General features: G+C 38.1%; 1 protein-coding gene across 3 annotated transcripts in view; it reads left to right on the top strand.

Moving 5' to 3' along the window:
• Nucleotides 1-16,258, top strand: part of TBC1D9 (TBC1 domain family member 9) — a 68,182-nt gene that overhangs the window by 14,577 nt on the left and 37,347 nt on the right. For all 3 annotated transcript variants that reach the window (XM_039338927.1, XM_039338926.1, XM_039338925.1), the window contains exons 3-7: nucleotides 6,274-6,392; nucleotides 7,873-8,101; nucleotides 9,098-9,359; nucleotides 10,557-10,764; nucleotides 11,944-12,150. In XM_039338927.1, coding sequence (XP_039194861.1) covers nucleotides 6,274-6,392; nucleotides 7,873-8,101; nucleotides 9,098-9,359; nucleotides 10,557-10,764; nucleotides 11,944-12,150 — 1,025 coding nt within the window. The remainder of the gene's footprint in view (nucleotides 1-6,273; nucleotides 6,393-7,872; nucleotides 8,102-9,097; nucleotides 9,360-10,556; nucleotides 10,765-11,943; nucleotides 12,151-16,258) is intronic.

Here is a 16,258-nt window from a genome sequence, read left to right as displayed (position 1 = left end):
TTCAGAAACAATATCATTCTGTAAGCTCTGTAGGAGGTTAGGAAACAGCTTATTTCCATATTGAACTCACCAGTGCCTTTCTGACAGAATTCAAACAGGAGTTTCAATGATTTATAGAATATGTATTGTAGCATTCATATTCATTTGAAAATACTGTTATTGATTGTGAGCACAATTCAACCATGAAAAGACAAACTCATCACACTATTCTCTTTCTGAGTAAGCATCATTAGGAAGAATAGAGAAAAGGAGTAAACAATAGTAAGCCAAAAAATGGAAGCCATGAAATAAGAAAAATAGAATAGAATAACAGAGTTGGAAGGGATCTTAGTGGTCTTCTAGTTCAACCCCCTGCTCAAACCAGAGATCCTATACCACAGGTCGGCAACCTGTGGCTCTGGAGCCACATGTGGCTCTTTCAGCCTTCTACTGCGGCTCCCAGTCCTCCTCTGCCATTTGCAGAGACAGAGAGAGGCACTTGTGCTTCCCTTCTCTCTCCCCCCCCCCCTCTCTCTCTCTCTCTCTCACACACACACACACACATACACACACTTTTACTTACTTAGTGGGGGAAGAGGACTGGCAGACCAAGGGCAGGAGAGAGCCAGCCCAATAAGAATCTGTGTCAGCTTGTTGGAGAACAGTGTGAGGCCAGCTGGCCAGGTGAGCAGAAGATCAGAGAGAGGAAGAGTGGGGGGGAGAGGAAAGAGAGAGGAGAGAGGGAGAGAGACAGAGAGAGGGAGAGGAGAGAGAGAAAGAGAGAGAGGGACAGGAAAGAGAGAGGGAGAAAAAGAGAGAAAGAGAGAGGGGAGAGAGAAAAAACGAAAGAAAGAAAGGGAGAGGGAGAGAAAGAGGAAAGGGAAAGGAAAGAGAGAGAGAAAGAGGGAGAGAAAGAGGGAAAGAGAGGGAGAGAGAGGGAGAGAGAGAAGAAAGAGAGAGAAAGAGGGAGGGAGGGATGGAGGGAGGGAGGGAGAGAGAGAGAGAGAGAGAGAATATGAATATATGTTGTCCTTACTGGACTTTTAGTAAAGAATGTTTAATGAAATATTTTGATTTTTTTTAAATTAAGAGATGAGGTATGGGAATAATTATGCTGTATTTAAAGATGGTAGATAAGCTATTAAAATTGTTTTCACCTGTTGGGATGAAGGAGAAAATTTGTTTTCTTTGTAGCAGTTCATTGATTTCATAAATGCAACACATTATAGTTTTTTTATACATAGCATAAAGATAAAAAAAGGATATATGCAGTGTTATCTTCATTTTAGATGTCAAAAGGCTTTTGTGGCTCCCAATGTTTCTTTTCTGTGAGAAACAGGCCCAAGTGGCTCTTTGAGTATTTAAGGTTGCCAACCCTTGCCCTATAACATTCCAGAAAAGTGGCTGTCTATTCTCTTCTTAAATGCCTCAAGTGATTGAGTACCCACAACTTCTGAAGACAAGCCATTCCACTGGTTAATTGTTCCGTCAGGAAATTTCTCCCTAATTTTAGTTTGGATCGCTCCTTGATTAGTTTCCTTCCATTGTTTCTTGTCCTGCATTCTCTTGCTTTGGAAAATAGCTTGACACACACCCCCTCTTCTTTGTGGCAGCCCCTCAAATATTGGAACACTGCTATCATGTCACCCCAGTACTTCTTTTCACTAGACTAGACATATCCAATTCCTGCAACTGTTCTTCATATGTTTTAGTCTCCAGCCCTCTAATCATCTTTGTTGCTCTTCTCTGTATTCTTTCCAGAGTGTTGACATCTTTTTTATAATATGGTGAGCAGAATCTATAGTTTATGCCACCATCAGTCTCTATCTCTCTATATATCTTTCTGTCCTTATAAACAATACTTTTGTTATGGTTCCGGCTAATGAAACACTTCAAAGAACTTCCATGCATTGATTTTTGTAAAAGTCTTTTATTGATTCAAAATGTCAGTGCAGGCATAACGAAGTCTATGCTAAGATCTAAGTTCTCTTTCTCTGAACAGTTAAATTATCAGCATGTTCCCTCCCTAAATTAGCGGTCACATATCACATTATCCAATTAGTGTGAAGGTCAAAGGTTTCCTTCCTCTTTCTTTCCCGGGCTTTACCCCCACCCTCTTCTGCTCTGTATTAACCCCAAAAATACCAGACAGTTCTGCATATTGTCAAAGCAAGAATATACAGTATTTGCAGCATTGACATCTTTCTCCAATTAGCATATCACTGCCATCATCACAAGAAAGCCTTTTACATTTATAAATAAATACTTGAAGTATAGATGGGGATATCACACACCTTTGCTTACATCATGTTCATTGCTGAACCATGCAGTGAGCATTCCATTGCTGCATATGTATGCTTTCCTTCCATCATTAGAGTTCTTGTCTATTTTACTAACCAACCAATATAAAACCAACCGTTTTATATTTTTGCAAAACCTCCTTTATCTAGCATATTCACCTTGTTGTATTCTTTCTTTCATCCATAAACATAAAATAAACTTTATCATATTTATATATTCCTCAGTGATCTAGGAAGACCGAAACTCTCTGCATTCAGCAATTAGTTAAGTCATGAGGACTCAAAAGTGACAAACCTCCTTCTTTAGTGAAAAAGCTATTCCATTTAGGATGTAAATGGAAACAGAGAGCCAGTTGTTTCTGGAGAAACAGCATCTGTGTCTTCTTATGATTCAACTTCAGTCCCATGCAGGCCTCTACCGCCTTCAGACATGACTCACAAGTTCTATCCATCTCCATTCCTGCCTAGGGTGCATATTATACAGCTGGCTATCATCCACAAGTTGATGATACTGGATGGCATCTCCAGGTATTTCATGTAGATGCTAAAATGTAGGAATGATAAAAATGAATCCTTCAGATCCTTACAACATCTACTGAGCTGATTACCTTCAATCATACCTGCAGCATCGTTTCCCTTAATACTAGTTTCAGTTACACACAACGTACCCATTTTTCAATTATTAATCTCATTTGTAAATTCATACTCCTTTTTTTGTAATATTTTATTGATTTCTAATTTTACATTTAAGTATTTAAAAAGCAACATGATAGCTGAGTAAATCGATAATTCAATAACATACAAAAATCTTTAGTACAGATCTCAAGCTACTACTTCAAATATTTCCTCTTTTTCCCTTAATATCTACTGTCTCATATTTGAACTAATACAGTTCTTATTATATCAATTAAGTAAAAAATAGCATTGTTACATTTATCAATAATTTTTTAGCTTATATATATCCTCATTGCTTTAACAGTCTTTATAGACAATCAATGCCCTGTTGTTAGTTTTTCCCAATTTTTAGTTTCCCATCAATATTTAAATTTAACATTTGATATTTACAATTTCCAAGTTTTAGGTAACCAAATTTCCTTTATCACAAGTCATAACAAAGTTTAACATTCAAGATACACATCTTATCTATTTAAGTATATTCTATTTCCCACCATCTTACATCATCTAATTAGTAATACAGTATAACATTCTTATTTTCAACTAATTTCCAAATGTCTTAAATTTAGTGACCAAAATTTCCCCTATTTCAACATCAAATATTTCCTCTCTTTTTCCCTTAATATCTACTGTCTCATATTTAAGCCAATACAGTTCTTATTATATCAACTAAGTAAAAACATGTTTATTACATTTATCAATACATTTTAGCTTATACATACCTTAATTACTTTTACATTCAATCTTTATAGACAATCAACATCTTATTTATTTGTTTTCCCCAATTAACTTTTAATATTTATACTTCCAAGTTTTAAGTGACCAAAATTTTCTTTATCTCAATTCATAACAAAATCTAGTATTCAAAATATATATCTTGTCTATTTGAGTATATTCTATTTTAATTATAAAATTATATAAAATCTTCTCTAATCAATCAAAACCCCAATTTTCTTCAGCCTTATTCTGTCTTTCTTCCTTTGCCAGCTCGTCTTCCATGTCAGTGCTTTTAAGTCATCAAATAGATCTCCCTCTGTTGTTATATATATTATTTGAAATAAAAGAGACCGTCCAGTCGCCATTTTTTTTTGGAAGGGCTAGCCAATCGTCTCCCTAATATTCCACATCCCCATAGTTGTCCTGATATGTTTGTCTTCTCTTCGGTCTATTCTTCTTGCTCAAGTTTCTTTTGGTTTATATAGAAAGTCTTTTCCATTTTTAGTGTTGTCAGTCCCTTTTCTAGATTTTCAATTGACTGTATTTGTGGGTCAATTGAATCCTCTATCACAGTATTTAATTGTTCCATTTCTTCTGTTATCTTCCGCGTGGTTGATTCTTTAATTGTAGTCAAAAATTGGGTTCATATATCTAGGCTGACATCTTGTTCTTTTCTGTAGCATCTTATTTCATCACAAGCTGAAAGAATGGTTTCACTTATTGCTTTCAACATAAAAAGAATCTGTTCCTGGTCTTCATCCATATTCTCTTAATGGTGTGTTAAATTGAGGGCTTTAAAGTCTGAGAATGAAAATAATTTTATCTGAGTATAAAACACAGCTTAGCTTCTCACAGCTGATATTTGTCAAGGTTGAAATATCAAGGTTATTTGTAGTCTGGTTTCAAGCCAAGTCTCCGATAATAACAAGTTGTAATATCAAACTTGGCCACAAGATGTCACCAATGCCATTTAAGGCTTTTTAAGTCCAAAATTTTTATAATCCTTTTTCCAATTTTATTTTATTTTTTTTGTAAATAAAAACCAAAGTCTTCAGTAAAGATAAGAAATCTTTTGGTCCCCAAATTTTAGAAGCATATAAATCCCTCTCTTCTCACAGGGAGGAAGATACTTTGGGCAGTTTTTACAGGAGAAGAAAATACTTAGGATTGAAAAGAGGTTCAGATCTCACCCAGTCTCATCAGTGCTGCTTTAGAAGTGCCTGGTGGTAAGTTTGACTTTGGCTATCTGCAGCCTAGTGACGAGCCATATTTCTATCCTGTGATCAAGCAGGGGTTTCGGTAGGAGTGACTCTTGACCCTTTCCAGGGTCCCCCACTGATTCGAAATTGAACGCGGAAGACGGAGCTCGCCTTCCAGCGGCTGCAGCAGCCACAATGGCAAACCGGAAGTCTGTAAATTCATACTCTTTATCATTTATATTCCAAGTCACAATTTTCATATGCATTAGTCATCACTATGGTTGATAGAAGCTGATGATAAAAAGCTAAAACTGATTTTATTAAGATTGCCAATAATAATAGAATCTTGCAAGTCTGTTTTTGATATTGCTTTTCATCCTTGTTCAGTGAATTATGGAGGTATTTGCCTGAGCCATGTCACATATTGCATTCCTTGCAAACATTAAGGAGGATATCAGTCAGTGTTAGTTCCTGTTGGCTTGTATATCACAAATCCAGTTAAAGCCCAATTGTGTTGCTGATATGCTCATGTTGTTCTGGACAAACTAAAATCTCTTATCTACAGGCTGCCTTGTAATCCATCATACTGTTGCCCTGCCTTCCACCAGTCAGTTTGTGTACACAGTCTATCTAAAGAATACCTCCGAGAAAGTTAAAACAAACTTTTAAATCCTAATGAGAATAATATGTTTTTGATATTACATGAGGTTTGGTAAGAATATTACTTAATAATTTGTAAGGGATAAAACTAGACCTTTCTAAATCCCCATGTCTGACTCCATTTCCTATCCCATTAGGTCAGAAAAAGAATAGGAGACTATAAGATACTCTCTTATTCACTTCTTTTTGTTTATATTATGAAAATATTACGTTAAGTGTTTGCCAGTTATTTCTCATGACTGAGTTTGAAAGAACATGAACTCTGGGACAAGGTGGAGAAACGATGCTGCCAAAGAACTGTAACAAACAAGTCCTGTATTCTACAGATCAGAGAAGCAATTGCAAGCTAATACTATAAAAAGGTCAACCCACAGCAAGAATATCCCAAGCTTTAATTTCCAGTATCAAATAATTCTCAGTTCTTCAGGATGACCACACTTAAAAAATTGTGGCTTGGTTAAAATTTCAATTAGCAAAACAAAGTTTGTATTCTGAATTGCTATGAAATTATCAACCAAGGCATGGATGCTTGTTTTTTTTAGTATCAAAATCTGGCTTGTTTAAAATGAGAAGTGAATCCTTAATGAAATGAGAAGAAAGATGACCTTTCCAAGCAAGAGCTATATCAGAAGGCATCCTTCACAACTGCTAGATAGTCACTAATAATACTTGTACTAAATCTTTTTGTGCATGTGTTCTTCACAATGAAATAATTTAACAAGTACCTTCTGTTCCTACCTTAGGTTGCTCAAGAAAAGAAATAACTGAGCATTGGGAATGGCTTGAACAGAATTTACTACAAACTCTTTCTATCTTTGAAAATGAGAATGATATAAACACTTTTGTCAGAGGAAAAATACAGGTATTGTATTTTTTGATCTGTTCAATATATATGTGACTAGGAAAAGCTAGTATGTGATTGTATTTTATATCTGATCTTCTTGTCCGTGTGCATTTTTAAAAAGATGATTCCAATAACAGTGTAATATTGTTTGCACAACCGGAGTAATCAGCAATGCCAGTATTAAATGGTATTCATAGGAAGAGGTTCAAACTGGTATTTTAAACCCATGACAATCCTGCCAGTTGCAACACAATTTCTAAAATGTTGGAGTAATACTGTCTCTTTTGCTCATCCACACATACCTTATATAATTTGACTATCGTTTTTCAAAAGCAGATTTGCCATGCAATTTGGCAGCTGTTATGTAGGAGAATTAATCCAGTCAAAAAAAGCCAATACAATCCTGGGTTGTATAAACAGAGGCATAGAATCAAGATCATGTGAGGTATTAGTACCACTTTATAAAACCCTAGTAAGACTACACCTGTAATACTGCAGACAATTTTGGTCACCATATCACAAAAAAGATGTTGAGAGTTTGGAAAAAAATCAAAGAAGAATAACTAAGATGATCAAACGCCTGGAGACTAAAACATACGAAGAACGGCTGCAGGACTTAGGTTTGGCTAGTCTAAAGAAAAGAAGAAATAGGGGAGATATGATAGCAGTATTCCAGTATTTGAGGGGCTGCCACAAAGAAGAGGAGGTCACGTTATTCACCAAAGCACCAGAGGGCAGGACAAGAAACAATGGCTGGAAACTGATCAAAGACAGAAGCAACCTAGAATTAAGGAGAAACTTCCTGACAGTGAGGACAAGTAACCAGTGGAACAGCTTGCCTCCAGAAATCGTGGGCACTCAATCACTGGAGATTTTTAAGAAGAGGCTAGACAGTCACTTATCTGAGGTGGTATAGGTTCTCCTGCTTGAGCAGGGGGCTGGACTAGAAGACCTCCAAGATCCCTTCCAGTTCTATTCTATTCTACTACTGGTTTAGCAGAGATTAGCAAGTTATGAGTGACATCTGGATTTGTACTTTCTCAACCAAAAGATTATTATGTGAAGGATTAATAATGGGAGGCTCTTGAGCTGGATGGCACTCACATGCCATGGATAGGGTTAGCTTACCTCCAGAATCTTTTTAATAGTGACTGTAGCAAGTATCTTGCAACCTTGTTAAATCTTATGAGATCAAGCTACTGTATTTTCATAGGCGATCTCGTGAAGCTGTGGCAATTGTTTGTTTATTAAACATTTGTTTCCTGAAACATAATATGAAATTGTGCAGTGGTTTTCCATATGAATGGGTTGCTTATATTTGGAAAGTGTATTAAAGGGGAAAATTATAATTATTTAAGATTTGTCTTAAATCTCTTATTTCTAAATTAATAGAGCAATATGTGTAAAATGTAGGGATCATAATTTAAACACTAGAAGTGAAACGCAAAGGGCATAGTTGCTCTGAGAATTCCAAATGGTCCTATATGATCTACTTTAGGGTATCATCGCAGAATACAACAAAATCAACGGTATTCGGGAAGATGATGACACGGCCAAATTTAAGGAAGCAACAGTGAAGTTTCATAAATTGTTTGGGATGCCAGAGGAGGAGAAACTTGTGAATTACTATTCCTGTAGTTATTGGAAAGGGAAAGTCCCACGTCAGGGTTGGATGTATCTCAGCATTAACCATCTGTGTTTCTATTCTTTTCTCATGGGACGAGAAGGTAGGAATGAATGGCTTCTTACTGAATTATTAACAGGTTCATTTATTACAAATGTACAGCATGTATGACTTAATGTTCTTCTTATTCTCATGTGCAGGAATTAGAGGTGAGAAAATAAGTATTACAATAATGAGCAAAAGGAAAGGTGGTCTAATAAATTGAAGAAACTACACAGTACTATTTCACTGAATATATTCTTCAAATCTTAATATTACCATATACAGTATGTCATGTAGAAGAAGCAGCATACAGTATATATAAAATGTTGAAGCAAAAGAGTTAATTCATCCTTAGCTGACAACATTATTTCCAAAGAATTTTAGGTTTTGATCCAAATAACTGCTGAAAATTCATGGACATGCATGGATGAACCCTTTTTTACTCATATTAACATTTTCTAAGAGGTTTATAGCTTTGAATTGTGGAATGAATAATTGTAACTTGTTTGACTAGTATTGGTCACTGATATTCTGTTGCCATGATAAGTACCTGTATTTTTAGTACATGGATTGACTTAGCTAGTTTTGGAATGGTGTATCCTTACTTAAAATTTATGATACACAGACTAATAAGTACTTAAGTAATTTAATGTTTGTATCTTGCTTGCTTTTTTGTTAAGCTTTATTGTACAGTTAGAAAATGATTTAATTCTCTTTCAGATGTGTGTAGGGATAGGTTTTTATCTGTAAAACAATCTGTTTACACTTGCCAGTCAGATAGTATAGTAAATATATAAATATATCAGAAGATCCTACAAATAGCAGCCAAATCCTTTCAGCTGATAACTGCCTAGTACTAGAGACTCAACCAGTTGAAGGCACTGAGACTAACATTTGAGCAAACTTTCAAAGGACTGCACCATAAATCAGTATTTAGTTTTATAAATGTGAGTGGTTTATAATTATTATAAATTTTTTAGATTTTATCATCTGATTTTTTGAATTTGAAACTATTGAATGTTGTTGTTTCTTCTGAAGCTATATTTTTCTTTAATAGCTAAACTTGTCATCCGATGGGTAGATATCACCCAGCTTGAGAAGAATGCAACTCTGCTGTTACCTGATGTGATCAAAGTTAGCACAAGATCCAGTCAGCATTTCTTTTCTGTATTTCTCAACATCAGTGAAACATTTAAACTAATGGAACAACTTGCTAACATAGCTATGAGGCAACTTTTGGACAATGAAGGCTTTGAGCAAGACAAATCACTCCCCAGACTTAAAAAGAAGTCTCCTAAAAAAGTATCTGCCCTAAAACGGTAGGATTTGGAATCAGTTGCTATTTTGCAGCCCGAACCAAGCAAGTTGCATGCTGACTTAGCATTATGCTTCAGCCCTGATAGATTTTTTTTACACGGGTTTCTCTTATTTTACATGTGCGTGTGTGGTTGGAGGGAGTGTTTCATGGGGGAACATCTATGAAATTGAAGGATTTGATTGAAAGAACCAGCAGACAACAGCATTCTATTTCCTCCCTTTTTATTCAAACTGCCAATAAAACACAGCAAAAGCAGTTTTCATTTTTTTCAACCTCAAGGTTCACAAGAATGATTTACATTGCCTACTATTCCATTCTGAGCAGTGCCTCCTTCAGATAATACTATGTTTCAAAAGTATGAGATCACTTTTCTCTCAGCTCGTAACTTTCTGTTCTAACCAACTTTAAATGGGTATAAGCATACAATTACATGTTTAACACAACATAGTTGTTGCTTAACATTGGTAATTGAAAGGGGCAACTCCATTGTTGAGGCAGTCATAAAGCATGATGTCATGTAACTGTGCTGATTTACAGCAACAGTTGCAGCATTTCCAGTTGTCATCATTAGGGGAATCTCTTGCATTGCAGTGTTCCATGGTCATGTGATTGCCATTGTAGGCTTGTTCCTTTAAACTACTCCATAAAACTCCATGTACTGTAGAAATATTACATCAAGTAATGTAACAAAGCAGATACCATTCTACTGTCTACATCATGATCTCAGTTCCTTCTTGTTTCTGGTTGCACTTCTAGCCTTTTAATGGGACTGTTTTTAATTCACAGATTTTAGACACAGTAAGGCAAAGGTGTCAAACTGCCGGCCCACGGACCGGTTGCATCATACAGAGGCCGCGCCTACCCCAGTTCCAGCAATGTGAAAAAGTCACGATATGTTGCGACACGTCATGTGACGCAGCAAGTTTGACACCCATGCAGTAAGGTGTAAAAAAAAGTATACTGCTATTGCCACTAACACTACTACAAAAAGTCTGAAAAACATGTTAAAGCAATTTTATAAATTTGTTTTAAGCCCTATTAATATAAATGTTGCCATTTATATATAAAAACTGCTGTAAAAATAATTCTATAAAGAATATACTTTGTTGCTTATTTTTAATGCAAAAGCAAGAACTACATGAGACGTGTGCATGTAATTGGAATGTTTGCCATTGAAATCTGAAATACTGTTTTTCAGGGATCTTGATGCCAGGGCAAAAAGTGAAAGGTACCGTGCTTTGTTTCGGCTTCCAAAGGATGAAAAACTAGATGGACATACCGATTGTACTCTGTGGACCCCATTTAATAAAATGCACATTTTAGGTCAGATGTTTGTGTCTACAAATTACATTTGTTTCACTAGCAAAGAAGAAAATCTATGCAGTCTCATCATCCCACTTTGGGAGGTCAGTATAAACATGCTGGTTTTATTATATTGGGATTACTATGAACATCCAAGATATCTGATCAGGGCAGAGGCCCAGCCCACAAGTATGGCTTCATCAGCGATGCCTGAAGGCTTGTTTGGAAGCCTCTCTGGCACTAGAGTATGGTGCTAGGCCCTAATCTAGCTGATTTCTTCTCCCCTGTTGGTGTGTTTTTGGCTTTGCAAAACTTTTTGCTGCTTGTCTGCCTCTCTTATGGCGGATCTCTCGGAGCCTACCCCATCCATGAGGTACCCCATGCTCAATTAATATCTCACATGTTTGTTTAACGGTGCCATCAGAGACCAGAGTGTGTGTATGACATTAAGCAAGACTGCCTCACTTAACGGTTGTCACCGCTTGTAAGCATAATGGGCAGGGTCCATTATGGTTATAGGTTGAGGACTACTTATACACACAGCTGCTCACTGTTCAGTCAGCAATTCATGCATTGTTACCCCATTTATTGCACCACCCGTGGCATCACCCAATTGTCACAAATTTTCTCTTTGATCAAGAAATTATAATTTGCCATTGGCAAGGTCTAACTTGGACCAACAAGTGTGTCATATTTCTTGAAATAGCTATGTCTCTTTTTCAAGAAGAATTTGAATACTGAATTCATGTTTATGGAATCATTTACAGATTTTATAACAGAAGATCTCTATATTTTAGACATACTGTTTTATCAATAATTCACATTTATCGGGAATTAACTATTATTTATACATTTAAAGTACATCTGAAAACTAAAGAATATAAAATAGAAAGAGTAGAATAGAAAAGGCCATGACTGGCATACCATCTGACACCTAAACAAAGAACATTATAAACTATGAAAAAAATCATATCGAGAATTATTACTGTAGAGTCATAACTGCCTCTAGTAAATCTGACAGGGAGATGATGAAATATTACATATTTGGATTATTTAATCTTCCCTTATGCAATAGTAAAACAAGTATGCTAAAAATTTATAATGCCATCTGAGTTTTTAGAATTATAGCTTCTATAATCCTGGATCACTCATAAGAACTTGATAGTTTTTTCAGTATTTAAAAACTGCAATTATGTTGATGTGTGACCAACTGCCTCTTCCAGTGTTTCCTTTCATTTAGACTTTCTTTATTTTGGTCCTTCTATTTCCGTGTGTCCTATTAGGTGACAATTGTTGAAAAGGCAGATAGCTCAAGTGTCTTACCTAGTCCATTATCTATCAGCACTAAAAACCGAATGACGTTCCTCTTTGCCAACTTGAAAGACAGAGACTTCCTAGTGCAGAGGATTTCTGATTTCCTCCAGAAAACTACTTCCAAAATTTATTCTGAAAGAGAGATTTCTGGAAGTTACAACAGTTCAGATGATGAGGTGAGTAGATTAAACTCACTTTGAGTTTAATTTGATTATGTAATTATTACCCCAGGTAAGATAATTACACTAAATTTTGATTTGCACTTTTCCATTTGTTTTGTTTCGTTCTAGCCTTCGGGCTGATCTTGTTTTCTGTAGATTGCCTGTTTTCCTTTCTGTTTCTAGTGATTGCAAGTCCCTATTGTTTTCTTGGAAACATTTTTTGGGAGGTGTTTTGTCAGTGCCTTCTTCCTATCGGTAGGGTCGAAAGAGACAGAGTGGCAGATAGTCATTCAACTGGATGTTTTGTGACAAAGGCAGGAATAAAACTCATGGTCTCCATGAGTTTCTAGCCTGGTGTCTTTAACCACTAGCTCTGTGTACTTGCCCTACAAACCATGATTTACCATTTTTTATAAGTTAGGTTGGGTTTGCGAAGACACATAACTATAAATACTAAATCATAATATTTGATTTTGCTTGGAGAATTTTCAACCAGTATGCATATTCAATCCAATGTAGTAGAGCAGGAGTCTGCAACCTTGACATGCTGGCTGAGCAATTCTGGGAGTGAAGTCCACAAGTCTTAAAGTTGTCAAGGTTGCAGACCCCTGTAGTAGAGAGCATAGAATTTTTCATATTTAATCTCAGCCTTAGAACCATTATTCCATAATATGTATTTCTTCTGCTTAAAAATACTCAAATTCACAAGCTATCATCTTTTCTGAGTCCACAAAATGCCAACCTTTCAGTTTTGAATATTTACCAGATGGCAATTAAAATGCAAGGCAGTAAAATTCAAAGGAAATATATTGATCAAACATGTATAACATAATACTTCTAAAAGCTATTTTGTGTGCATTAAAAATAAATTCAAAATGTAGAATTAGATCTTAACCATTTAAAATCTTTGGTTTTCTTAATTATCTGAATGATTTGTTTGCAGATATTTGGTTCTTTCTGAGTATAGCTGATTTAGCAATAGCTGAAAATTATAAACACTCTCCCAGTCTGGAAGCCATCAATAGCCCTCTGTTTCTGTCGTTGTTTCAATAGAACCATAAGAATCTGCCTAGCTTGTGATGCAATAAGTTAAATACAGTTCACAAAGCATGGAAGCAGATTAGAAGCTTATGAAAATCTATTTTGAAATGGAAAATGACCAGAGCATAAGGGCACTTAAAGCAGAGTTCTTACAATATGTAAGAAGAGAATGTTTAATTCTGTTAGTCTTAAGACGTTCAAGCTTGTCATGGAAATGTCACACTAATAGTGTTTTCAATTTGGTGGCCTAAGTTGAAACATGATTTCTGTTATTCCAATTGTCTCTGATAATTGTAATTCACATACTTTGTTGGAGAACCATGAACTAACTTATTTGGTTAAAACAATGCAGCATTGAATTCAAAGAAACTTGTACCAGAACTCACTTCTAGATAGTTTTATAAGTAGTGAGTCATTCATAGCAATTAGAGGTTAGATTTCTCGGTCCTACTCCCCCACCGCAGGGAGGCAGAACCGATTAGGTGGTTCCGCCCCAGGCGTTTAATGGACCCGGAGGGGTTCCGAATAGCGCTTGGGGGTTTTCCTGATTCCCTCCTCCACGAACCGGCTGAGTCTTTGGTTGCTGCTTGGAATAAGGTGGCATCAGGGGCATTAGACCGGATTGTGCCTTTGCGACCTCTCCGTGATTGTGGATCCCAGAGGGCACCTTGGTTTACTGAGAAGCTACGGGAGATGAAGCGTCAGAAGAGACGTCTAGAGCGACGCTGGAGGGCTAGTAACTCCAAACCCGACCGGACACTTTTAAGAGCCTATATCAGGACTTACTTAGTGGTGATACGGGCGGCAAAATGTTCGCATTTTTCCGCACTTATTGTGTCTGCAGAATCTCGCCCCGCTGCCCTGTTTAGGGTGACCTACTTAATGTTCGGGAAGCCGGGGAGCCCTTGCAGGGTAGGGCAGAAGAATTTGTGCAGTTTCTATCAGACAAAATCGCTCGGATTCGGACAGACCTAGACTCCGATTAGGCAGGGCCTTCTGAGATGACCGGGGCAAGTCTTAGCCCAGTTTTATGGGATGAATTTGAGTCGGTGACCGCTGAGGATGTTGACAGAGCGGTGGGAGCGATGAGCGCCTCCACTTGTTTTTTGGACCCGTGTCCTTCCTGGTTGGTCTCGGCCGCCAAGGAGGTGACACGAGGCTGGGTCCAGGTGTTGATCAATGCTTCGTTGAGGGAGGGGTCCTTCCCGCAATCCTTGAAGGAAGCTGTTGTGAGGCCCCTTCTCAAGAAGCCTACCCTGAACCCGGCTGATTTAAATAATTTCCGTCCAGTCTCCAATCTCCCCTTTTTGGGGAAGGTTGTAGAGAGAGTGGTGGCGCTCCAGCTCCGACGGTTTCTGGATGAAGTGGATTACCTAGCTCCTTTTCAATCTGGCTTCAGGCCCGGCTTCAGCACAGAAACTGCTTTGGTCGCGCTGATGGATGATCTCTGGTGGGCCCGAGACAGGGGTTATTCCTCTGTCTTGGTGCTACTTGACCTCTCAGCGGCTTTTGATACCATCGATCATGGTATCCTTTTGCGACGACTTGGAGGGGTGGGAGTGGGAGGCACCGTTTTACTGTGGTTCTCCTCCTACCTCTCTGGCCGGTCGCAATCGGTAATGGTGGGGGGGGCAGAGGTCAACCCCGAGGCCCCTTGAATGCGGGGTGCTGCAGGGGTCGATCCTCTCCCCCCTCCTATTTAACATTTACATGAAGCCGCTGGGCGAGATCATGAGACAGCACGGGGTGAGGGTTCATCAGTATGCTGATGATACCCAGCTATATATCTCTTCCCCGAGCTCTCTCAGTGAAGCGGCTGATGTAATGGGCCGTTGCCTTGAAGCCGTGAGGGTCTGGATGGGGGTTAACAGACTCAGGCTCAATCCTGACAAGACCGAGTGGCTTTGGATGTTGCCTCCCAAGGATCATGTTAATTGTCCAGTGTTGATTCTAGCAGGGGAAAATATACCCCCTTCGGAGCGGGTTCGCAACTTGGGTGTCCTCCTTGATCCACAGCTGAAATTGGAACATCATTTGACGGCTGTGGCTGGGAGGACCTTTGCATAAGTTCATCTGTTGCACCAGTTGCGACCCTACCTGGACCTTACAGTCACTCATGCCCTCGTCACCTCACGCCTGGACTACTGCAATGCGCTCTACATGGGGCTACCCTTGAAAAGTATTCGGAGACTACAGTTGGTCCAGAATGCAGACGCGCGAGTGATAGTGGGTGTTACTCGGTACACCCACGTTACACCTATCCTCCGTGAGCTGCACTGGTTGCCTATTGGTCTCCGGGTCCAATTCAAGGTGTTGGTTATTACCTTTAAAGCTCTATATGGCTCAGGGCCAGGCTATTTGTGAGACCGTTTACTACCTCATAGTTCCCTTTGTCCGGTTAGATCCCACAGGCTGGGCCTCCTTCAGGTCCCTTCGGCCAAGCAATGCCATTTGGCGGTGCCGCGGGGGAGGGCTTTCTCTGTGACGCCCACGTCTTGGAACCAGCTGCCCCCGGAGATTAGGACCGCTCCCACCCTGTTGGTTTTCCACAAGCTGCTTAAGACCTGGCTTTTCCGGCAGGCCTGGGGTTTATAAAATCTGACCCCTGGATGAATGTTACTGTATTGTTTGTCTTGTTAAGTTATATTGTGTTTTTATTGTTAGCCGCCCGGAGTCCTGCGGGAGTGGGGCGGTCTATAAATTTTAATAAATAAATAAATAGTGGCACATAGCATCTGCAACATCACAAAACGGTATCCATTGACTTCCAACATAATTTTAAAATATCTAATTGTTATGAGATGGGAAACTTGCAACATTTCCAGCTTTCATCAAATTTTAGCTATTTTAAAATTTTGTTTAGTTATTTTGTTTGTAATGTTTACTTTATTTTTATGGTATCCACCAATGTAATACAGTGGTACCTTCCACCTGAAAGGTGTCTGAACCTTTTGATTTATAGGTCTTTCTCCCCCCCCCCCACACCTACTATTTTAGCATCTCCTGCAGTTTAGCTACAAATCAGAAGAAACAATAAGTGCCTGTCATTAACTACAATAACTTTTTCTGAAAATTTCAACCA

The sequence above is a fragment of the Crotalus tigris genome, unplaced genomic scaffold (assembly GCF_016545835.1).
Source record: "Crotalus tigris isolate CLP2741 ecotype Arizona unplaced genomic scaffold, ASM1654583v1 scf7180000017725.2566008, whole genome shotgun sequence".
NCBI classification, from domain to species: Eukaryota; Metazoa; Chordata; class Lepidosauria; order Squamata; family Viperidae; genus Crotalus; species Crotalus tigris.
The sequence above is the reverse complement of the archived record's forward strand: the minus strand, read 5'-3'. Positions and strand labels throughout refer to the sequence as shown.